At 35.7% G+C, this 25,776-nt stretch overlaps 2 protein-coding genes across 7 annotated transcripts in view; one reads left to right on the plus strand and one right to left on the minus strand.

Moving 5' to 3' along the window:
* LOC129742808 (SHC-transforming protein 1-like) overlaps nucleotides 1–20,318 on the plus strand; it is a 48,355-nt gene extending 28,037 nt beyond the window's left edge. For all 6 annotated transcript variants that reach the window (XM_055734746.1, XM_055734745.1, XM_055734747.1 and 3 more), the window contains exons 3-8: nucleotides 6,939–7,009; nucleotides 7,075–7,306; nucleotides 7,374–7,661; nucleotides 7,724–7,871; nucleotides 7,936–8,150; nucleotides 17,661–20,318. In XM_055734746.1, the coding sequence (XP_055590721.1) occupies nucleotides 6,939–7,009; nucleotides 7,075–7,306; nucleotides 7,374–7,661; nucleotides 7,724–7,871; nucleotides 7,936–8,150; nucleotides 17,661–17,906 (1,200 nt within the window). In that variant the 3' untranslated portion in view covers nucleotides 17,907–20,318. The remainder of the gene's footprint in view (nucleotides 1–6,938; nucleotides 7,010–7,074; nucleotides 7,307–7,373; nucleotides 7,662–7,723; nucleotides 7,872–7,935; nucleotides 8,151–17,660) is intronic.
* LOC129742810 (microfibril-associated glycoprotein 4-like) overlaps nucleotides 1–25,776 on the minus strand; it is a 60,083-nt gene that overhangs the window by 14,584 nt on the left and 19,723 nt on the right. The gene's annotated exons all lie outside the window — the stretch shown is intronic.

A 25,776-nucleotide genomic window follows, 5' to 3' on the forward strand; every position in this document is an offset into this window, starting at 1 on the left:
ATCATCAGCAAATAATCTTCTACCTTTTCCTTCTGGGACATCAGGAAGATCAGAAGTAAAAATATTGTATAAAATAGGCCCAAGTATACTACCCTGAGGGACACCAGCTCTAATGGGTATCCTTTCAGAGCATGAATTTTGATAGCTTACTTGCAAAGTTCGGCTAGTCAAATAATTTTGAATAATTTTGGTGAGATATACAGGAAAATCAAATCGAGCTAATTTAGCTACTAAACCTTTGTGCCAAGTTAGCGAGTATATTGTCTTAAAATAACTAGAAGTACTGCAGAAGTTTTTCTCATCAAACTGAAAGAAAAAATCTTCACTGAAGGATCCATATATTTTTTGGTTTCAACCAACAGATATTCATTTTGTACCAAATTGGAAAAAAAAATTCGAACAAATTAACATTGAAAAAAGTAAGTATAAAAATATGACTGAAAAAAAATAGATTGTAAATCTTTGTTGATTGGTGAACATTCATTATTTGCTGCAATTTGAATGTTATTAATAGCAGCATGTTGTTCAAACATACAGGGAGATTGATCTTTTTTATCTATGCTTTGTGGACTTATTCACCCTTTTAAATTTATCATTGTTTTTCATACATTTTACTGTTGACAACAGAGATTTGAGATTCATGCAATGCCGCATTAAGGGGAGACGAAAGGTGCAATTGCCAAGTTTTAACATTTAACATTCTACAAATCTGCGGAATACCTGTCGTAAAATTTATAACATTGATAAATGTGATACATTTTTTCAACGGCTGCGTAAATGATTGACTCATTCGTTCATTTGACACATACACGAACACGAAATACATTCATTACATAACAGATCACACGAAGCCATGGTGTAATATCTATAATAGTTTTTCTCTTATATAAATTAAGAGGGCTCCCTAGAGTAAGCAGTGAAGAAGTTCTCCCGCATTTTGCGGGTTGAGAATACGAACATCTTGGTATTTAATTTAAAAAATTTCAACCAAAAATCTGGACAAAATAAAGTGTGAACCGAAAAAAAGAAGAAAATGACTGGTGATCTGCCATGAAAATTTTCATTCATTCACGTGGACGGCGAAATTGATTTTGGATCAGATCACTATACCCAAGAAAATATGATCATTCATGAGTCATGTCATGATAGAAATATTCCGATAATGTATGATGAGAATTATATTCATAAAAATCTCATGAAAACGATTCTGTTTTTGTGTCTCAAAGATATTAAATCGAAATACACATTCGGTGTTATTCCTGCTTTGGCTCTGATTGTAACTTCGAATCTTTTTTTTTACATTTAATTTGAATTTTGTTTCTCAAAACATGATTTGAAACTATAATTTAGATTTGAGACACTGAATTGTGGTTCTGAATATAACCTGATTTTAGGTCTTTGAATTTTTAAACTCTTTTATCTACAGTACCGTTCACAATTGTATAGAAATTGGAACCACGCCCACTGTCACTTCGACTTTGATCTTCCATAACTGTTTCCTCTGATGATATTTTTTGATCAAATTTTCCGCGCAAGATATATCAACTATCACACTATTATATCACAAAATTGAGCTTTCTAAAATTTGTATGGCCTGAGATACAGTAATTCTACTAAAATCGGACTGTTTGGACTTTTACTTTTCAAACTGCAATATTTAAGAAACTGCGCTACGCTTTTATTGAAATTTTGCATAGTGATTGTTGAAACATAAAGCATGCCTGAAGTTTTTGAAAATTTCTATCGATGGGATCAAAAGTTACGCGATGTACAATATTTCAGACATGAAACTGAAAATGGGATTTCTTTAGAATTTTGGACGATTCTTGAGAACAATATCTTTTCCATTCACAAATCAGTAAAAAAAAATGTCTGACAAAAGCTATAAAGAAAAGAAAAAATGGAGTAAATGATCCATTTATGTTATGAAATCAGAATATCACGATATTGTTTTAAGCTTTTGATAGCAATAGATTTACCGGTTGTTTAACATAAGATATGGTTTTCCTATGGAAACATTCGTCTAAAATTCTATAGAAATCGCATTTTTAGGTTCATGCCTGAAATGTTGTACCTCACTTATTATTTTATAGGTACTTCTTTGTCGAAGACTGCGAAGCGTTTTAATTAAAACTTTGAAAAATATCTAAAATTTTGGTTTGAAATTTCATTGAATTCCGTGTTAACAGAATGGAAAAAAAATTAAATTAAATTTCTATAACTTCAAAGTCTAAAATACTTGCTGTCTTCGGGAAAGTTGATAATTGCGAAAAAAAATTTAACTTTTTAAATCATGTTTTATTCTACAGTGTTGTTGAAAAGGGCACAAATTTCTCAAATGAATTTTAACTTACTTTCAAAAGTAATTCAGAAAATCAGAGTAGGAAAACTAGGTATATAGGAAAAAAATATTTAATTGAGCATTTGGATTGCGCCTCCAAAGAAGTCAAAACCTATATTCAAATTTTTGGCATCACGGAAAAATTTAAATTTTGTTGCCCCTTTATTATCGCACCTTTATCTGAGTCAATTTGATGTTCCTATAATATTTGTGACGTAAATAATTCAAAATTCATTTGAACTACAATATTAAATTTTTAAACAACTGTTGAATGACATATCCCTTATTTGAAAAACGCTATATTTCGTCAGTTAAATGTGTGATAGCTGGTCAATCTTTGATTGAAAATATGAATAAAAGGCATGCAAACAAAAAATATCGCGTTTGAAGGTTGAAGTGAAAGTGAGCATGCAGCTTATTTAAAAGAATTATGAATGGCACTGTATATCAGTATCACAACATTTTACAATGATGACCAAAAAACGGAACTTAGTTCGGTCATTTTATCCTGATTTATCCTGATTTTTATTTTCAAGCTCTCTGATTTTATGAAAAAAAAATGTCGGCAACTCTGATCACCACCCATCGACTCGCACGCTCCTTTTTTTAACTCAAAATTAAGTAGTTTTGGTTCAAAACAGCACTTCAGTGGCAGCCCTCAACTTTGAGTTTGACTGGACAATCGCAAAACTAAGTTCTGATAGGCATACTCAATACTAATTTCGGCAGCCGAACTCAAATTTATCCTTTTTATTCGAGGGTTTTTTTATTTTCAGGGAATTAAAGGATGGTTAAAAAATTTTGTACCCGGATTTTTGTACCCGTTGCTGTTCCGGTACATTGAATTGCAATTACAAAGCGGTGGAAAGTTTTGACACTGGCGGCCAAAGAAAAATTCCGGATGTTACTTCCCACGGGAAGTAAATAACATCCGGAAGTTTCCGGACATTCGAAGCCGCTCACCATATGATGACAATAACGGACAGGATTTTACGCTGACACGATGGACATTCCATTATGAAGTTCCTTCATAGTCTTCCGGTAATTGTTCCAGAACGACAAAATTTTGAGTCGTGTTCGTTGGTTGCTGTTCCGGTTCGAAGTGAACTCGCTAAGTGTTTTCAGTCCAACAAAAAGAGTTCAATTTTTAGTTCATAAGGTTGAACTCAGCTTTGCTTCCTCGCCGAAGGAAAAAAGGGATAAATTTTAAGTTCGCAGTTCGAACTCCGTTTTGAACCATCGCAAGGAGGAAAAAGGGTAACTTTAAGTTGTATCGAACTATGTTTTGAACCTCGGTAGTACTTAGTTTTGAGTTAAAATAAAGGAGCGTGCGGCATTTTAGCCGAGCGCGCACATGGTCGATTGTCAAACCCGAAGCAATCGACCATGTGCGCGCTCGGCTAAAATTCCGAGTCGATGGATGGTGAATTGAGATGCCAATGTACCTGATTTTTCAGGATTGCCTGATTTTTCGAGATTTAGCCTGACAACCTGATAAGCCATTGAATTTGCTTGATTTTTGAAAATATGCCTGAATTTGCCTGATTTTTGCGAATTTGATGAAAAATGGTTAGTAAGGAAGTGCATTAGGTACTATTGCTGAAGTTAAAAAGTGGGAATGAATTAATGAAAATCTTTCGATTGCTTTGATTCAGTTTAATTAGTAGAATCATTCAACCAAATAGGCTCACAACACATATAAGAGTGAAAATTAGGAGCGATGACCAAAAAAAGGTCATCACTTTGAGCGAAATTTCCGTTACTTTAACGTTGCCTGATTTTTAGTTCACCAGTTCCCTGATTTTTGAACAAAAAAGTTGGCAACCCTGGGCATGGATGGTGTGCCGTACGGTATGAGAGTAAAAACCAGTCGGCCGCCTTACTTTTATACCTTTCGAAGACCGGGAAAAATAAGATTTTTCATTTTCGACCATCCAATCAACGATGAGCAGGCTTGATATGTCTTCTAGAAAAGATGTCCTTTAATTGGAAAGTTTTCGTGACGCGAGATCCGTTCGTGACTTTCAATTTACCCCTCTATGGTGTTGCCGTAAGACGTAATTCTACGTCAAAAAAAAGTTGGCAACCCTGTTGGTGAATGTGGTGATTGAGAAACAACAGAGATAAAAATAGTGGGCCACATCTCGGCAATGTTATTCAAACCGTGTGGAGCACATCTCTCAGATTTCCCCCTTTTTTCCCCTTTTTTAACATATTTAAGCTTTTTTTCCTCAGATTTAAGCTTTCACCCATCAAACATAAAATCGCACTAAAATGATAACTCAAGTCATTAAAAACGTTACTGCGAATCGTAATTCCAACTAACGCGTAAAAATCGTTACTCGAAGTCGGATTAAATGGTTTAAATCGGATATAATAAAAAGTCCGCCATGTTTGTAGATTTTGAAGACGATTTCGTTCCTTTGCTTTCTCCCGCGTGGGTCAAGTGAGAGAACAGTTTTGATGTTCTCTCAGCGACCAGCAGTGCAACCAGATTGCTAAAAATCAGATCTTGTATTTGCAAGAATTGCCCAATAACAGAAGCAGTAAACATTGTCGCTGGCAACGGCTCGCATGCATTGAGAGAAAAAACTTGTGCTCTCTTGCATTCTCTTAGTGTGTATGAATATGGTGTCGAATATCGCCCAAATCGTAAACTATTATCGTTATAGCCAGGAGTTGAAAATATGTACACGCAGAGAAAACTTGGATTTTGATACAAAACAAAACTGACTTTGATTCAAAACATTCAGTTTTTTGAATCAAACTCCTGTTTTCTTTGAATCAATGAATTATCGTTCTGATTCAAATGAATAATTTTTGAAAGAAAGAATTAATTTTTTGAACTGAATAATTTTGGACTTTGATTTTAAACAAATTCTTTGATTCAAAAGAAATTTGTTCAATTGCACATTTCGTTAAAAACAAAGTAAATTTTCTTTCAACCAAAGAAAATTGTTTTCAACAGAAAGGAATAATTTCTTTAAATTAAAATTTTAAACTTAGAAGATATTTTGGATTGAGCAAGAACCGAATTTCGAATGAAGTTTGTCCGGTTGTGTTGAAAATCAAAACTAGTGAATCAGAGATAGCTTTAGGAGGATTCAGGATGAAGAATGGTAAGTGTGTGTTAATCCATTTATCAAAAAGTGAATGTTTAAGATTTTATAAAAACTCTTGCATTACAGGACCACGGCAGATTCCGCCCCAAATCCAGCGGTCTGATTATCTTCGGCCCGATCTTCAGCGGTAATGACCAGTTGGATGACCACTAAAGCTAGCAACCGGAGCTGCTTCCGGAAGTCTATTGAGCGGCCCAACAAGAATGCCTTCAGGCCAAAATTTGGACCAAAATTATAGTGAACCAGTGTTAGTGTTAATTTTGTGAATAAAAATGAATTTAAAATGTAAATTCTTTCTTTTTATTATTCAAAATTCCTAATAGGAACTTCGGGACAACAGAAAATATTTCTTCCAATTGGAATAAAAGGAAAATTGTTCAATGAACCAATCCTTTTAAATCTAAATCTAAATTACATTGTAGCAAACGAGAACAACTTTGCATCAAATGGAACTGTTTTTTGTTTCAAAGCATTAATATTTTGATTCAAAGATTTTTCAAAAGAAAAATTCTTTGAAACAAAGCAAAATGCCTTTGAATCAAAGGAATTTTTATTTATCCCAAAATCAAAGGAAAAAATCCTTTGTTTTTGCGGCACTTTCCTTTGAAATAAAAAATCTTTTCGCTGCGTGTACGTATGTATATTGCCTCCACTTTTATGGGTAAATGCTGTTTTTTCGAGTTTCATACGATTATTTTATAATGTTTATGAGACGTATAACAAAGTTGTTGAGAAACATACCTACGAAAATGCTTGCTGGGCATCTCCTATGCTCTCAAGGCAAAAAAAGCTTAAATCTGAGGAAAAAAAGCTTAAAAACGAGATTCACGAGCACATATTTGAAAGCTGTTGGTTACATCTTGGTTGGTCAGATACATAGACAAATCGTGTAACGTTACAGGGATCTGTAGTGGGCAAAGAACACGTGCGAGATATACATACATGGAGTATCGATAGAAGATCCAGCGGTTCACCGACGGAGCTCGACATGTACGCATACTGGAGCTTAATTCGTCACGTTTACCGTGGTGTAATTGGCAAACGCGCCGTTGTGCTGAAGCGGAAATTGCGTGTTCAAGTCCTGCCGGTTTTATCTTTTTCGAGTAATTTACGGCTTATTTTCTTTCTTTCCATCATATTTCATGTTTCTTTAAGAAGTATTACCACCTTAACAAATATATACTATACGTTACTCTGCATTTTCGCGATAAAATAAGTTGTTTACAACTTGTCATTCCCTTTAGGGGCCTATTCTACAATCCCCGCGACTTCGCGCGATAACTTTAAGACTGTATTAGTTTTCTGTAGTTTTTGTTAGAGTGATTGACTCACGCGCTCGACTTGCACCTCGTGTGACTTTATAACTGTCATGAAATAGGCCCCTGAGTTTTCAGAGAACGCTCCTTGAAAATTCAGCTTGAACTCTAATTTGTTTTAATTCTCACACAAATATTTTAAATTACAATTTTTTTCAGTACATCGGTTGTTTGGAGATCAAAGCATCGATGAAAACCCTGGATTTCGCTACACGATCACAGGTTGCAAAGTAAGTGTTTTGCTAAATCTGAGAGAGGCTCTCTTTTCATTACTAAATCCTTTTTTTAACCCCAGGGAATGCATCAATCGGGTATGCGAAGCCGCTAGTCTCAAATCATCCAAGAAACGGCGGGTCGACAAACGGGTGCTGCAGTGCATCTCGGACACCCCGGACATGGAGCACGCCGGCACCAACGTCACGCTGACCGTGTCCAGCAAGTACCTCTCCCTAGTCAGTGTGGATACCGGTGATGTGATCGCACAGCACGACATGCCACGAATATCTTTCGCCTCGGGCGGGGATACGGTAAGAGTTTTGTTATGAATTACTCATAGATGAACATTTTGTAACAAATAACTGTTTCCGTTTCTAGGATACATTGGACTTTGTAGCCTACGTGGCCAAAGATATGGAAGAATGGCGTGCCTGTTATGTGCTCGAGTGTGGCGGCGGAGTGGCTCAGGACCTCATCGCAACCGTTGGGCAGGCCTTTGAGTTGCGGTACAAAGAGTTCTTTAATAAGCCTGAAACACAGAACAAATTCCGGGAATTTGTCAAAACCGATAAAGAGTATTACAACGATCTGCCGGACAAGATGCCTCCGGACCTGTTGACGGAAAACGATCACTCCTCGCAGTCTCACAGCTCCTCCAGTGTTAGGGTACGCAAATGAAGATCTTGACCTTTTCATGAGTTCTTCAATCGAATCCTTTTCTTTTTCAGACACGAGAAAGGATATCTAGCAATTTGATAGATCTGAACACACCACTCCCCAATCACGACTACGTGAACGACAAACATTCTAATACCAATTCGCACAGCAATAAGTCAATATCTTCCAGTTCTATTGTGAAGGATGTTTTTGATATGCGTAAGTTCAACCTCATCTTAATACAATAATACATAATCAAATCAACCTCTTATCTACAACGCAGAACCATTTACGCTTTCGTCGGAGATTCAGAAGTCGCAGCTGCTGACCGAGTCCTGGTACCACGGCAATATCAGCCGGGCCCAGAGTGAGCATCTACTGAAGAACGACGGTGACTTTCTGGTGCGAGAATCGGCCGGGACGCCCGGGCAGTACGTGCTGACCGGGATGCAGAACCAACAGCCCAAGCACCTGCTGCTGATCGATCCGGAGGGTATTGTAAGTATTGAAAATCGTAGCTGAATTTTTCGTTCATAATTTCGAGTTTTTCGTCCATAATAATAATTTTGGGGAAAAAAATCAGACGTTGCAATTGCTTGAAAACTGGTTCAAAAATATTCAATTACTTATCGCAAAACACAGGGTGTTAAATAAGTTCGAATAAACTTTTGGTCTTATTGTTGTGGAAAACCCGTAGCACATATATCAAATATTTACTACAGTAATTTTATACTATTATCAGACAAACTATTCCTGGCGTTGAAGAGTTCATTTTCATTAAGTGTTCAACTTAATCTTCCTTTTTACTTCACAAGTACTGGTACAGGCGAAAAAAACGATATTTTGGACCACAATGAATGGCTCCAAGTGCACTAAAAATAACTCTTTTGGCTTAATTCTCATAATCGTTGATATTGTCGAGAATAAACGAGTACAGAATACCTAAACTTGTCTCATTTGGTATGAAATTTCTAAAAAGTATGTGCGCGCCAGCTGATTTCCATAGAAAAGATCATCAAAATGGTTGAGAGTAGAATTGTTCCACATCCTAACAAGAAGAAAAACTTTAAATAAGTGCTCGTGTAACTACGTATTAAGTTTACATTGGCCATTCATAATTCTTTGGGTTTTTTTTGCATGAAGTGTTCATTTTTTAAAACACTTGTTTTTGGAAATTTACCGGAAGATCCGGGATAGCCGTCAAAACATTCGTTAGACCCTCATATATTTATAATTGTCAGATAAATGTGTTCTTGGCGATTCCAAAAATCAATGAAACACTTAAATACAGCAAAGCTGGCAGAAGTTAAAGCACTTTGAAAATAAAATTGTTTTTATGAAATTTTTTCTTCCGGAGCTCAAACATATCAACTTGATTTTAAAATGTATTGAGAAACTAGAATAAATTATCTATACAATGATTTTAATAACATCAACATCGATTTATATTTGCCACGAGGCCAAATTTCCCAAAAAAGGTTAAAATAAAAAGTTCAAATAAAGTAAAAGTTCCCCATCCCTCCAAATCTCACCCTCATGGATTAATTCGGTATGTCATACATATTGTCAAGTACGATGGACTATGAAAACTTTTAAAGCTTCTTATAAGGGATTAAGGTTAAATTTCATCAAAACAAATGGTGAGATTGATCATTAGATCAAGCTTACCATTTAATTTTTTTTATTCTGGACAGTTGATTTTAAATTATTGTGATCTTAATTTGTATTCGAACTTATTGAACACCCTGTAGATTGTTTTGGCACTTGCGCCTTTCTGAGTTTGGAAACCTCTATTGTGAGGTGAAAAGCCAACTTACATAAAAACTATAACTCACTGAGAGGATGTTAATAATTCAACACAATCTTCATTCAGTTTCAAAGCAGCTACCCCGACGCTATATATTTTAAATTGAAAAAAAAAACACGTCCATGTCAAACATTCTGCGTGTTTCACCTTTCTTTCAAAATGTGCCAAAATATATAAATCTACCTCAACCTGCATTCCAATTTTCAAAGACAAATATTGTTGCTCAGTTTCAGGGTCAGTTTAGGAATGTTTCAGATTATTTTCAGTTTGCTAAAATTTCATTGAGAGATTCATTTTCAGCGAAACCTCATTTTCCTGTAATTTTGGGCATAATTCATTCCGGAGAATCACAGGAGATTCATTCAAGTCCGTTTTTTTTTGTAAGTCGGGTTTTATTACCTCGAATTACAGCTACAACCATTTTGAAATTTTTTTTTTTTGAGAAAAAATAATCATAAGTTAAAGCCCATTTACAGTTCTCGTGAAAATGAACGGAAAAAAACGACGGGATCCACAACAAATCAATAAATATATGTAATATTTACTTTTCGTATATATGAAGTATGAAGTATATAATTTTTTTGTGGAACAAAAAAATAATAAAAAATAATAATGTAGAAATATAGCTATGAATCAGTCCTAATTTTTCAAAATAAGGAAAAAATATTCAAAATTAAATTCTTTAGTCCCTGCAGTTAAACTATTTTTTTCAAATGTTTATAATTTTACTCAATGAAACTTGTTTGTCGTATACTAAGGGCAACATATGTAAAAACAACGGATCGATTTCGTATATTTCTCGATTGAAACTTTACATTTTCTATGTTTTTTTTTTTTCGAAGATATTAAGATAATTGTTGTAAAATATCGTCCACTGTGTTGCTGATGCAGAGGAGAGAATAACGATGGGAGAGTAGACTGAGTCGATTTGGGGTCATTTTTAAATTTCTCGAACCCCCCCCAGGGCTTCGTTTTGATTCAAAAGTCATCCATTATTTTTTGCAGAATTTTTAAGTTACGTTTACATGAGTAAATTGTATGGGAAAATTGAATATTTTGTACTGAAAAATCAACATCATTTTTGTTTCTTCTGTGGAACCGAACCTGCTTGAGATGTTTTTGCCAATTTAAAAATTCTTTAAAGGATTTTTTCCGTTGAACAACTTTTATTGGTGATTGATGAAAATAAGTTTGAAATGATGTTTATGACGCATCTAGATAAAGATAACGTAAGTTTATCATAAGAATGGGCGATAGAAACGCTGCCGAATTTAGGTGATGGTTTTGCATTAGTACACGTGGTATGCAGCTAATATTTCACCCAACTTTTGACATATCTTAAAACAAATTCAATCGTGTTGGGAAAAAGAAGTAGAAATGTTGACACTTTTAGCACATTTTTAAAATTTTACCATGCTAAAACATTTTCGAGATCTGCGGCTTTCAAGTTTTTTTTACAACACTTGTTCTATTTTCGCATGCTGTGATGCAAAAATATAATAGCGCCAGCACTAAATTTTACTTCGGAAGTCCGGACTTCCGATTTCCGAAAGACTTCCGACAAAGAATAGTGAAGTATTAGATTGTCTGTGTTTTGTTGCCAGTTCACCAGCGACGTTTCTAAATTTTTTATTTAAATTCACAATAGCAATATTTCAATCACATACGGCTGAAATAGAAACAGTGCTGTAAGAGAAATACAACGCCCAAAGATCTTGAAATCATCTTTACATGGTAAAATTTTCAAAATGTTCTCAAATTGTCCAAATTTCTACCATTTTTTCCCTACACAAGTGAACTTGCTCTTACTAGTTTTTCTTAAGGAGAGAAAGAATATTGTGAATTTAAATAAAATTTTTAGAAACGTCGCACATAGAAGTACTCCATGGAAAAAGTTGGCCAAAACCCGCTAAAATGATTAAAAATCTTTTTTTCGTTGTTTTCAAGTATACACAACTCATTTTTAACCAAAATTTCAAATTTCATAATTTTGGTCTTTTCGGGTCATTCGCTGCACCCTTATAAAAAGTTTGTTTTTAAGCAAATTCGAAGCAAACCAGCCGATCAACTATCAGAAATGATGAAAAATACAATTTTTGAAACAAACAAATCAAACCCATTAAAAAACGTGTGTATAACACAAAGTAAATGCACGACATGCTCGCTATCTGAATCAAAATTAGGGACAAAATACGCTTAAATTTTGAAATTTCAAAATTGAAAATAGATCGAGTTCGCAAATATGCGCACGATTTTTCTTTTGGACATGTTTAAGGAAGTTAGAAGCATTCGTGTGATACGTGAAATTTTTCCCGGCGGAGCCCGGAAGATATACTTAAACAATAATTTGTGAAAAACTAATACAAGTTTTTTCGAAAATATTGCACTACTTTGTTTAGTTTCTCTACTACATGTGTTTATCAAGAATTAATCGCAATTTCAGCCACAATTCATTGGTTATATTAAAACTGAAGATTTGTAGAAGAAACTTTGTTCATAGTCTCATTATTGTGCGTGTTACGCAGCCTGTGATTGTACATGATTATACCAAATTTTGGAAAACAAAATTTATAATTTTGATACATCAATGTTACGAGTTATGCCATTACGAACTCACTATACTGATGGTTTAAAATCGATAATACTAATATGCAACAACTATCTAAAAACCGAAAACCCGAAACAAAATTATATTTTTTTGAATTTTAATTTCGAGGTTTTGGCCAGGATTTGGGGTAAAATACTCCTGTGTGCGTCGCTGGTGAACTGGCGACAAAATACAGACTTCCGACAATCTAGTACTTCACTTTTCTTTGTCGGAAGTCGGAAGTCCGGACTTCCGAAGTAAAATTTAGTGCTGGCTATAACCTTTTCGAATTCATCGCCTATTGAGTAGGGCTAAAAAACGAGGAAAGGGTAGGCTATGGCCGAAGAAAGATTTAATCAAACTTCAAAATCAGGAAAAATGGAAACCGGACGAAGGAAGACTGGATAATCTTTTATGATGGAACAAATTTGGTGGCATCCAATGGTACTTTCGGAAAGTAAACGATCCCGTCCTTCGAAGATTCAAGAACCAAGTTCTTTGGCGGACTCCTCCAACATCTATAGGAATGGCATTTTATTTGGAATTCCTGGTGAGCCTGTTCCATTATTTAGATTTTACATTTTTTCCTTTTTTTGTAAGCACTTCACTAAGGTTCTGAGGTACATACATATTTATTTCATGATCTTCAGACAAGATACTATAATTTCAATCATATCTTTTATTTCTATTTTTTTCTGGAAATGAATTCTGATTTTCTAAGGACAGATTAATTTACTTGAAATCAAATGCAAAGGAAAACTTTTGAATTGCATCTCAGACATGTTTTCCAATCAATTCCTTTTACACCACTCTCAACCAAAATTATTTTGCTATGATGCAGAGTAGACTGCCTCAAATTTGTATGGGAAATTTCAAGCTTGTGAAATGTTATGCGCTGCAGGCTTAGATTGATCCTAGGCCTTGTAAAAGGTCTCATGCCAAATTTGGGCCAGATCGAATCACGGGAAGGGGTCGCTCAACGAGCCTAAAGTTTGTATGGGATTTTGAGACATTTTGTTCGAAAGAAACATGAAAATCCAGTTTTTCATGATTAACTTTGGTCTCCGTCGGCCGATTTCTTTTGAAAATGGTTTTTCTTAAAACACAAAAAATGACAAACATTTCATCCGAAGACTGCATTTCAATTTGACTTATGATAAAAAAGTTATTAGACTTTGAAAACGGGGTAACTTTTTTCAGGGTGATATTCATCACTGTCAATGCTGCTTCAAAATGTTCGAAGCAGTGTCTCTCATTAATAGTGATGAATATCACCCTGAAAAAAGTTACCCCATTTTTGAAGTCTAATAACTTTTTTATCATAAGTCAAATTGAAATACAGTCTTCGGATGAAATATTTGTCATAGTTTAAGCTTTAAGAAAACCCGTTTTCAAAAGAAATCTGCCGAATAAGACCAAAGTTATTAATGAAAAACCGGATTTTCATGTTTCTATCGAACAAAATGTTTCGAAATCCCATACAAACTTCAGGCTCGTTGAGCGACCCCTTCCCGTGATCCGATCTGGCCCAAATTTGGCATGAGACCTTATACTAGGCCTAGGATCAATTTAAGCCTGCAGCGAATAACTTTTTCAAATGTCGGGTCATTTTGGGGTCCCAAAGCACAAAATAGATCTTTTATCATTTTCTCTTTTTTTTTTCAATCTATCTATTGATTAATAGGACGTGGCCAGCGCCGTTATTGACGTTCAAAGAGAGAGCATCAGTTTTGTGCAGTGTGAATGAACTGCTAATCTCAAGCACTTTTAGCGAGTCCTAGAGGATCTAAAAGTGTGCTAATTCATTCTAATTTTCACTATTCATGAAGTGAAAATGATTGATTCCATGAAGGTAGGGAATATTAGAGGTTTTATCAAATAAAAAAATTTAGATTTTGGAAGCGAAAAAAAAATATTAATACTCGTTCATCTAGCTGACTAACAAACACGCCTGACTTGACGCAATAAAAAAGCTGCCGTAGAAATAAACAAAATGCGGTGGTCAAATCGTGCACAAAATATTGGAGCCGGGGAGATACTTTGAAGAATTACGTAAAGGACAGCAAAACAAACTCTTTAGCAGGCACCTGGTAGTTTTCCAGTCAGAAACTTTTCGTTGGCAAGTCTCGCTTGGATGTTCTGGAGATGAACAAATAGAAAAAAATTAAAAATTTGATGTCTAGCATTTGAGGTGGCTGACGAACTGTGAAAGCTGCAAATCAGTCTATATTACATAACTATTGTCCGGTAGGAACAAGACGAGCGGGGGCGCAACGAGCGATGTGGTTAGACCAAGAGGAGCGTGATCTGGCGAATGTTGGATGCCCGAGAAATTGGAGAACGGTTGCCATGGACCGAGTGAATTTTAGGAATTATGTTCGTCAAGTTATGTCGTTAGACGGAATACTATGTAAATAAATAAAAATACATAACTATTGACACAATAAATGGCTAAATTTATAAAGAAGGTTGCCTCCAAATGCGACCTTTTTCCATGAATAACACTTCCATAGATCCTACAAAGTTGATGCTATGTTGTGTTTGGATCTGGAATGGATCTGGAAAAGCTAAACTTAGCTTTTTAAAATATTGAAAGCTTTTTTTTTACTTTACTGTACAAAATCTTTATTTTATCCAGTCTAACTTTCGTAATTTCAATAAATGCTTATTTTGTCGCACACGTTGTAAAATTAACGTAAATTAGGGGAACAGATTTAAATTTTAAAGGTAAAATTTACGACAAGACATTTGTAATAAGGCGGCATCCATAAATTACGTAACGCAAAAAGTGCACTTTTTCAACCCCCTCCCCTCCGTATGTCACAAATCGTAACACTTCGAAGTACCCCCCTATGAAAATTACGTAACGCTGATAATTACCCCCCCCCCCCCATATTCTCATGTTTTTATATACTGATTTTCAAAGGTCAGAAAAGATTTTAACATAAAATTTTTTCACGTTCTTCAAAACGGAATTAATATCTATCCAAATCGCTTCTTAATAATCATTGATGATAACTCTCTGATAAACTTAAATTATTGTCTTATTCCGAGTTGCTCTGTGCTTGTTAACTGAGAATCTACCTTATTTAATTTATTTTGTTCAAGGAGAATAACTTGAAATGCAAAATATACTCCACTTAGTAATATTCGTCGGAATAACCAAAATTGCATTTTTCGAATCAATTGAGAAAAATAGTAAATTTCCCGTCTCAAGGTTGAATTAAGTTCTTGGGGGAAATGTACCTAATATTCGGTTTTCCAACGGATATTTCACGGATATCCAATACACATTTTAAAGAGTGTATCTCAGAATCTTTAAAGAGGAAAGGTTAAAAACTAGGTTCAATCATGTTGAAGCTTACAAATTTTAAGCTGATTTTGGTTCGCTTATTATTCTGCAAAAATTGCATGACATCAAAATAGCTGCGCTGATTAAGCAAAACTTTTTAAGGAAAAATCGTTACGTAACGATGAGCATACCTCCCCCCCTCCCCTATGTCACAATTCGTAACGCTCGACCTTACTCCCTCTCCCCCCTAGGAGCGTTACGTAATTAATGGACGTCCCCTAAACAATAAAAAACCCTTTGTTGAAAAATATAATTGAGGCGCTTAGGATCAGAGGGGTGCAAGTGCCGTAATGATGATTTCGAGAAAACGGGCCTCAAAGTTTTTTTTCTAAATCAAAATTATGAAACCAATTTTTTTACTAAATTTTCGATGGAGTGTGTCTCAAGAGGTCTAAAATGAACGATTCTGAAAGAAAAACCAAAGTTTTTACGATATTTATTTTAAAACGGCGAACTACTTTTATTGATATTTTTCACTTGCACCCTTCTGATCCCAAGAATGACACTTGCACCCCTCTGACTCCAAACAATATGATAGCATCCTTTTGAAACCTGTATGTAACGAGTATTTTCAGTATGATACTAGATGTTTTGTTTTTGTTCACACATTTAATTTTCTGCGTTTTCGGGCTTCAAATTTCTATGCAACTCATAATGAACGAGGTTTGCAAGTTCCACTATCCTAATCCCCAGAATTTGTTGAAAACTTTCAATCTCTCTTTTTCCTTAATGGATACACAAGAATACCTGCATATATGTTCATTCATTGGAATCAACTGTTTAGCTGGTCGCTTTTTCCGGTAGAACCGACGTACGCTTCCCCTTGGTTTCGTAGCTTTTTCGCAAGATGAGTTTCCAGACTGCCTGATTTCGTTGGCGTTTTTGGGGTCTTGATGAATGGCCAGTTGACTCTCCAGGAATGGACTCATTCTTGCTAGCAACTGCAGCAGCAGCAACTTCTGATTCTCCAGAAGAACCATGGATGTTTAATTTTTCTTTTTTTTTTGTCTAATTATACCAGGCCTCTTTCCTAAATAGTTATGTAAATATTCCTTAAAAGACTTAATGTAATTTTTTATAAACTACCTGTCGCAACGACTCATCTGAACTTTTCGAAGTTTCATTTTGTTCCGTGGGATAGGATGTGACATTATGATCAGAGCCTGTCGAAAAATCTGAATCCTCTGTGCTTTCATCCGAGAGATTTTTCTTAGATATATTTGCCAAAAAATTATTGTTAAGTGCGTTTCGTGTTTGCCTTTTATCATTATTAGCATTAGCTAAATTTGCCAAAAAAAAAAAATATTTTAGAATTTTTTGTATACCTACATAACAATGAGATTTTCACGCCGACGAAGTTACACCTGAATCTATTTTCATCACTTCTCTATCTGGGGACTTTGGATTATCCTGGTCTGAACCAGTAGAAAATCCTAGTCGGAGTCGGAGCTAGATGATGTTGTTTTCAACTGACAAAAATGTATACGTTCAAATGAAATCAGCCTAAAAGTATAATCCCTTGGTGTCAGAAGGATTTTCATTAACACGTTTTTTTTATAAATAGCTTAAAAATATCGAAATAATTTTTCTTTTGACCTGTGTCTTCTACAGAATGTTAATCTATACTTTAACTATCCAAAAAACAGTTAATCTCAGTTTTGATAAAAATTCACTTGCACCCCTCTGATCCTAAGTGCCTCAATTGAAGTCTCCTTAAGCCTCCTTCTAGGATTGACTTCAATTTTTATTTTGTTTTTTGTATTCATTATTTTTATCTAGTTTTATCTTGTTTTTTGAAAAAATCTTGATATTTACGGCTTATGGTCCTCCTTTTCCTTGATTCTCATGTTTCTCTATAATTTTACACAATCTTTGAATTTTTTTATAAATACTATGCAATTGTCAGTTGTAAGTTATTTTAAAGTAACATCTAATTGTTTGTATTGTGTAAATTAAGTTTTCATTCTGGATGTATCCAGGACATAGCAACTTACGCGGTTTCTTTTTGTGCGGTACATTTCTTCCGCATAATAAAAGACCTGAGTGTATATGTTCTCTCTCATGTAATGGAATTTCAAAAGTACGGAGTGTTGAAAATTTTTTTCAGGCTGACTAAGCTGGAGCTTAGTGAGCCAAATATGATTCTATTCGAACAAAAGGATGGTTTCGTTCGAAACCGGTTTTCGTTTGAAAGGAAAAGGACCCTCAAGAACTGCCTAACGCGCAAATGTTACCAAAACCATATTATTCGTCCTTCCTCAGGTGCGAACCAAAGACCGAATTTTCGAGAGCATCAGCCACCTGATCAACTATCATTGGACGAACTCGCTGCCGATCATCTCGGCCGAAAGTGCCCTGCTGCTGCGGCATCCGATCCTCCGGACCACGGATCTTCTCTCCAAAGCCAAACAACAGCAACAGCATCAGCAACAACAACAACACACGACGCAACAGCAACATCAGCAACAAGCGCAGGCGCAACAACAACAACATCTGGGACTTCAATGAGGGTGCGAGTGCCAGTGCTGCTCGCATGGCGGCGGACAATCGCCGGAGCGGGCGGCCACTGGCTGCAGCAGTAGCAGTAGCGGGGGAGGTTACAGGCAAGGGAAAAAATAGAATCAGAAAAAAAACGCAACACTGGTGTATTATGTATTATTGTAAATTACTGAGAAGAACTGACAGGGGGTTAGGAAGGGAGAGAAGAATAAAAAAAATACAAAACTCAAAGAACTGTAAACTGGAAACTCTATAGATCCTACATATATATATTTTTCTTTTTACTTATATTTAACAACAATATAAAAAACAAAAAAATACTATACTATTTCATGCTACAATGAAAGTTCAGAAAATGTTGAGTGACATTTACAAAACGTATCAGCAAAAGATAAAATTATAGAGCAAAACAAAACAAGGAGCAAGCAAGCACTTTTAAAGTTATATTCCACTCCACTTGAGACACCTGATCTATCAGCATTGCGCGCATGTGTTGTAACACAACACGCACTGAACAAAGCGAAAACGAATAAAGTTTTGACTTCGAATGAAACAAAGAGATTAACAACATTATGAAAAGATATAACAAATTATAGAAACAAAACAAAAACAAAAATATTCTACCGCAAGCGGAGTCTGACATCAGAACAACATTTAAGAAACAAAAGTTTAGAAGTTAGTAGATTTCTTCTATGAGAAAAAAAACAAAACATACAATTACTGCTACCCAAAATGGTAATAAAAAGAAAGAAAAAAAATCAAACAAAACTAAGGATTATATATATACTGTTATCAATTACAGTGCTGTTGGTTGAAATCAAGATTACATTAAACAAAGTCAAACAACAAACGAAAGAAGAAAAACACACTGAGTAGAGCAATTTATTTTTGAAATGTCATATTTTCCTATTCTTCTTTACAATTTTCAGCTACAAGCAACCCAAATAACAAATGGAACAAAGTTAAATGGAGAATCTAAGAAACAAAAAAAAACCACACACACACACACACACATGAATACAGACGCGTACACCCAAAAAACAAGCTAATAGTATTACGCTAGTAAAACAATTTCGAACAATGATAAACCAAAAAAAACACACACACAAACCACATCAACAAATGACAAGTTAAAGCAGAAAAAGAATAAAACAATACACAAACAAAACAATTTACTCAATTCAATATTTTACTCTCAAAGCATACAACAGAAAGCAAACCAACAAACAAAACAAACTTGTGAATTTGGAAGTTCAAATCGAACATGTGGAAGAATGTGGATGTAGTTTTACGACGGAAGTTCGCTTTCAAGTTGCTTCTCGAATCGATCACAATTATTATTAAAATTTTCAGTTTTTCAATGATTTTTGATGAAATGTGTTTTCAGCCTGTGAGTCAAAAATATTTTGTTGAATATAAAAGCTATGAATTTTATCTGTAAAACAAATAACAAGCAGGATTTCTGAATTTTAAATGTTATCTGGACATTTTTTATCAAATCGAGATTTAAAAAAAAATATGTAATACGCAAAAAATTGATTATCTTTGAAACGTTTCAAAGAAATCGATTCTTTACATCGGCTTGGAATCATGGAAGATTTAGTTTTATTTTTGCAATTTTTAACAGTATTTCATCGACAGGTATTCAATTTTCACCGATAAACTCGAACTTGGAAACTAAAGTCAGTATAGATACTTATTACTTGGTTTAATTTTAATACCGAATTATTCGAATTCCTGTTAGCGTTTTTTTCGTCAAGCCGATTTCAGCTGGCTGGATGAGATCAAATCGTGCTTAGTTGAAGAACGTTGACGAATGAAAGAAGAACTACTGTATATGATCGAGCAAAGTATAAACGAAAAATGAAATAGAAATCAATGAAAAAAATAGGAAGCTAAAGCGAAACACAAAAAAAAAACAAAAATGGTCAACCAACAAGCAAAGCGACGAATAGGTATATGGTGGTGAATGGGAAAGCGCATTTGTGAATGGCTAGAAAGAAATTCTGTGTGTGAGTAGTAGGTAAAAGGTGAGGTGCGGGTGTAGATTTTGAAAGTTACAGAAAAAAAACCGAACAATTCTAATTATTATATAGTAATTATTACCGAAAAAAAACAAACAAAGAAATGGTATTACAAATTGAGGAGAAGACGAAAAAAAAACATTTGTGGGACAGGGGAAAGAAAAACAGGCCAAGAAAATTATGACGAGTCAAACAAAAATTTACCAGTAGTAGATTGTTGCGAAACTAAGCAAAAAAAAAACATGAGAGCCAATTTAGAGAAAAACGAAAAAAAACTGCGATGTAAACAATTTACTCGTACCTACAGAAAAGGGGAAGGGGGCGTAAATAATAGGAATGGAGAGAACAGTTGGAGAAACAATGCTTGACAAAAATAAATGATTCAAATACAGTTAAATTTTAAAGTAGGTAACTCTGATGGCTGATGACCTTCCCTGAGAATCGATACTTCACGATGATTTGCCCTTGTGAAATCACAAGGGTTTTTTTCTATCTTTGTTAAAGATTTAAATAACATCTATCAATCAAGTAGTGAAATAACAATGTATCATATGTGTGTAACACGTGGTTTCGCCATGGTTTTGAGGCCAAAACCGAGGGTGCGTGCTATACAACTAACATTAATTTAAAGTGCATTCATTTCCTCTGCCTTCAGCAACGCTTGATTGCACGCGGTTTTAAAAATTTCATCCTTTGCGATGTCTTATAATCGGTACGCCTTCGAATTCTCATCAAAACCAGTGAGAATATATTCGATCGCCGTCTTGTCCCACTTCTTACGCTTGCACTTGGGTACATGTGCCATCACGGTAGTCCCGAACACTCTCACGTGTTGCAGGTTCGGCTTGCGCCCAGATCACGCCTCTTCCGGCGTAACATCGATACCTTTCGTGGGTGATCTGTTTACCAAATAAACAGCAACAGTGACCGCTTCGGCCCAGAACGGTTTCGGAAGATGCGCCTCGAACAGCATGCATTTGGCGCGCTCGACTATAGTGCGGTTGACTCGTTCAGCGAGTCCGTTCTGCTCAGCAGTATACCCGACGCTTGTTTGATGCTTGATTCCGTATTCCTTCAGGTGAGTTTCGAACATCGCGTGGCGATATTCTTTGCCGTTGTCCGTTTTCAATGTCTTGATTTTCCTTCCGGTTCGAGTCTCGGCCATACTCTTGAACTCCTTAAATTTTTGTAAAACGGGCCGTTCAAATATTACGTAACGCAATTTTCAATAATTTTCAACCCTCCCTCCCCCCTACGTAACACATTCTTATCCTATTTTCTATTAAAAAGTCTCAAATGTAACAAACTGCTATACCCCGTCCCACTCTTAACGCGTTGCGTAATATTTGAATGGTCCCAAACCTCTTTTTGGCTCTTGGTTTGCAAAAAATAGATGAAAAACTTGCGGATTTTGTCATCGATAAAGAACAAATAGTAACGCCGACCTCCCAACGATTCCTCTTCCATTGGACCAAATATATCGGAGTGGACCAAATCCAGAATACCAGTAGCTCGCGTTCCGACATGACTGAACGGCAATCGAGTTAGTTTGCCTTCAGCCCACACCTCGAAATCTCCACATTCTTGACCGTTGAACTTTACACCATTGTAGCGAGACCATCCTTCAGCAGCTTCAGATTCTTGATACACATGTCTCCCATGCGTTTGTGCCACAATCCAACAGAATCTGGAGTTAGACACGCCAGGACAGACGACTTCTTTTGATTCAGCTTGAACAAGTCGTTGGATCTGCAACCATCTGCAATCAGCTTGCCTCAGGAATTGTGAACCTCACATCCATGCTGGTCGAATGTGACAGTGTGACCTTGTTCTACGATTCTTCCGACAGACAGAAGATTTACGGCTAGATCTGAAACCAATTCCACATTCTTGAGGTCTATGGAATACTTGTTGCAGGTTGGTTTAAGTTTTGCTATGTCTTCGCCAACGATTTTCATGGACTGTTTGTTGGCATCGAAGATACTCCCCGTCGATTCTTTGATATTTTCCAAAAGGGCTTCGTTTTTGTTCGATGTTTCACCGCTCCGGAGTCGAAGTACCATTCGTTGTCCTCGGTTGTATACAGTGCTGACAATACAACACAAAATGCCTCACCTTTCTTGTCGACTTTGTTCTTGGTTGGTTCTCTGGCCATACAATCCTTGGCGATGTGCCCGAATTTTTTGCAACGACAACATTGGGGTCCTTTCGCTTTATTCGGGCACCTGACGAATTTTGAGGTACCTTACAGTTGTTATTCTTCAGCTTGGAAGGACGTCTTGAAACAAAGGGTTGAGTGGGATTGACCTCGGGCATCTCGATCTCCTGTGGCAATTTGGTTTTTATGACGTCACCAGTAATTGCAATGCCAGAATGTTCGAGACCCATGACCATCGGACGATATTCCAACGGCAATCCCGCCAACAACATCATTCCAATCCACCTGTCGTTCGAGGGAAAATCTATTCCTGTCAGTTGATTGGCGGTTGTAATCATCCGATTCACGTACGCTTCCATGGTTCCACAACTTGATAAATTCGTCGAAATGAGCTTGTGTAGGAGAGCCCATTGACGAGTCAGACCGATGTCTTCAAATGTGTTGACCAGTTTCGTCCAAACCTCAGCACTGCCGTGTTACGCCGAAGTGACGTATAAACCATTTTCGTTTTAAGCGAATAAAAGCGATTTAATCTTTTTCCTCTTTATTCGTTAATCTGAGACTTTTCATAAAATGTGATCTGTAGAATTTATGCATAGATACATGACAAATGCAGCCTTTTGAAACACAACTCTTTATTTTGCGTAAAATTCGTATAATTACTTCAAATGGATATGCGTCAGTTCGGCGTATAAACGTTTGTTTTGATTAGACGATTCTCCGTCGGAGTGACGTTTATCCTTAGTCTTTTCGTGCAGTTAGAACAAATTTCGTTTTTAGTTAAAATGGCCAGTGCGTTGGATCTTCTTGAATTGTATTCGAGTGAGGAAGAAAATTTTAGTGATGCTGTCGGAGAAACTTCTCAAGGTATGTATTTCTTTGTACATAAAAAACAATTTCCGTTTGTTCGTTTGTTAGTTTTTTTTATTTGACCTCAATTGCCCTCTCAGTCCTAGTTTTAGCGTTAAGATAAGACCTAGACAATAAAAAATCGGTATAAGTGGGTGCTAATTATTACCAGGAATGAAGGAAAATGTCAGATTTGTAGAAGACTCATAATGTTTTACATTGGATTTAGATGAAAATTGACATACAGTTGCGTTCAAAAAAGAATGAATTTGCGCGAAGCGGCGTACCCACTTCCAACTTTGACAAGCTGCCATTTCTCTCTCGGTTGATATTTTTTCATGAAATTTTCACACAATTTAGTTCAACTATCTAATTAACGCTCTACGAAATTTGAAGTTTTTACAATGACTGGAAACAAAGATTTAAGCAATCCGTTTTTAAGAAAGGTGCTCAGCGACCAAAATTGGCCGAAATCAAAGAGGTGAAATTCGTCAGAGGATCGTTTTCGTTTCATTATAAATCGTGCTTTAAAGGAGATTGGAAGGGATTTTCATTATTTACGGTGAAACAGCTCAAGGAAGTATCGCGGTGACTTTGACCTTCAATCTTCTCTTCACTTCAGAAATGAAAATAGAGGAATAGAGGTTGAAAGAAAAAAAAACGATTTTAAAGAAACTTTGTCCACTAATGCCAGATAATAAGAAAGATTTTTGGGAAAAGTTCGAAGAAAAAAAGTTTCTGGAAGAATTCTAATTTGTAACTTTTGTTTTTTTAATGATTTTCTTACTAAATGAATATTTGAATTTTTTAAACATTATCTCATTTTTGAAACCAGAATTCTTCTCGTTAATAAAATTAGAGTGCACAGCTTTAAAAAAAACAACATTGTTGCTTGACAAACAAACTTACCACAAACAAATGACCACACAAACAAATTTCTTTGTAACAAAAACAACGCAAAATTAATGAAGAATAAGTTTTGTTCTACAAATGTTAAATAATTTCTCGAATTTTTTTAATTAATGTAGATGTCGACGTTTGCATTCAAATTTTATTTATCAAAAAGGCTCGACAACTACTTTGTTTGAGAACCCTTTATACTAAGGAAAGGGGGAGGGGGGGGGGGGGCTTTTTTATTTTATTCTCAACCGATTGTCATGTTAAAATATGATTTTTTTCAAATCTGAGGAATGTCGCCTGTAAATTATACGGGTTATTGAAATTGTTCTGTATCACTTTCAAAAACGCATGGATATACGTCACTTCGGCGTATAAATCGCACTTTTGGCGATTCGTTTTTATCGATTTTCTCAAAAACTGTTTGATATTTTCTAGATTTGTTGAAAGCATTTGATAGCTCATAGGAAAACGCACACAATAGCGTCAAAAAGTCAAAACCGAAAAAAATGGATAAACGTCACTTCGTCATATCACGGCAGTGCAGCAGTGGTGTTCAGTTTACGGCGTTTACGGGTTCGAGAAAAAGAATGATTCTTCCTCGCGCTATTCGATCCTTCCTTGGATCCACAGCAGGCAAAGAACCGTCCGGATTGGCAATTCGCTGCACCACGTCCCAGAGTTCTTCCACTTCCAGATAGGTCTTGACTGCGAACTTCCAGGTCCTACAGTTCTCCCGACTGACCAACCGCACTATCGCTGGGTGGCCCTGGGTGGCAAAGTTCTGGTTCCGAGCTTGCGGACCATCTCCGCTTCCGCCTTGGCTAGCAGCAACTCTTGTCGTTGTGCTCATACTGTTTTAACTACTTGCTGAAACTTCTTGCAGAAACGCTTCCTGATTATCGTTACTTCTCTGGGCCCATAACCTAATGGGCAGAGTAAAATGAAACGCGTGTGGTTTTCGTAAGGGCAAGTAACATAATGAAAATTTTAATTATTCTTCATAGTAACCAATGTTGTTTGAGAAAACCTGATTGCTTCGATGAGAAAACTTCTTCAAAAGTAACCTTAAGATATTTTATGGAGGTTACTGATCCGAGTGAGTTTTCCATTTAAAACGTAGTCGCAAATGATTGAGGATCTACTCCTGAAGAAGCTTATGCACTCACACTTTCTGCCATTCCACTCCACCATGCACCATTAGACTGAGTCGATTTGGGGTCATTTTTTAATTTCTCAAACCCTGGGGTCTTAAAAGCTTCGTCTTGGTCCAAAACTCATCCATGATTTTTTGCAGAATTTTTAAGTAGATTTACATGAGTAAATTTGAACTTTTAGGTTTGTATGGGAAAATTGGATATTTTGTACTGAAAAATCAACATCATTTTTGTTTCTTCTGTGGAGCCGAGCCAGATGATGGTTTTTGTGCCAATTTATAAATTTCCTCAAGAAAATTTTCCACTGAACAATTTTCTTGAAGACCGTAACTTTGTATTTTATTAGACAAAAAAGTTATTAGCTGTTTAACAGGGGTATGTCTTTTCGCATTGATAAACAATAAACTCAATTGACATCACTGCTGGGTGCCTAGCGAGGTATTGCATGACTACTTTTCATGCATGCAATACTTCGCGAGGCTCCAGCAGTGATGTCAATTGAATTTATTGTTTATCAATGCGAAAAGACATACCCCTGTTAAACAGCTAATAACTTTTTTGTCTAATAAAATAAATTTATGGCACAAAAACCATCATCTGGCTCGGCTCCACAGAAGAAACAAAAATGATGTTGATTTTTCAGTACGAAATATCCAATTTTCCCATACAAACCTAAGTTCAAATTTACTCATGTAAACGTTACTTTAAAATTCTGCAAAAAACCATGGAGGAGTTTTAGAGTAAGACGAAGCTTTTTAGACCCCAGGGTTTGAGGAATTCAAAAATGACCCCAA

The sequence above is a fragment of the Uranotaenia lowii genome, chromosome 2, assembly GCF_029784155.1.
Source record: "Uranotaenia lowii strain MFRU-FL chromosome 2, ASM2978415v1, whole genome shotgun sequence".
Classification (NCBI taxonomy): domain Eukaryota; kingdom Metazoa; phylum Arthropoda; class Insecta; order Diptera; family Culicidae; genus Uranotaenia; species Uranotaenia lowii.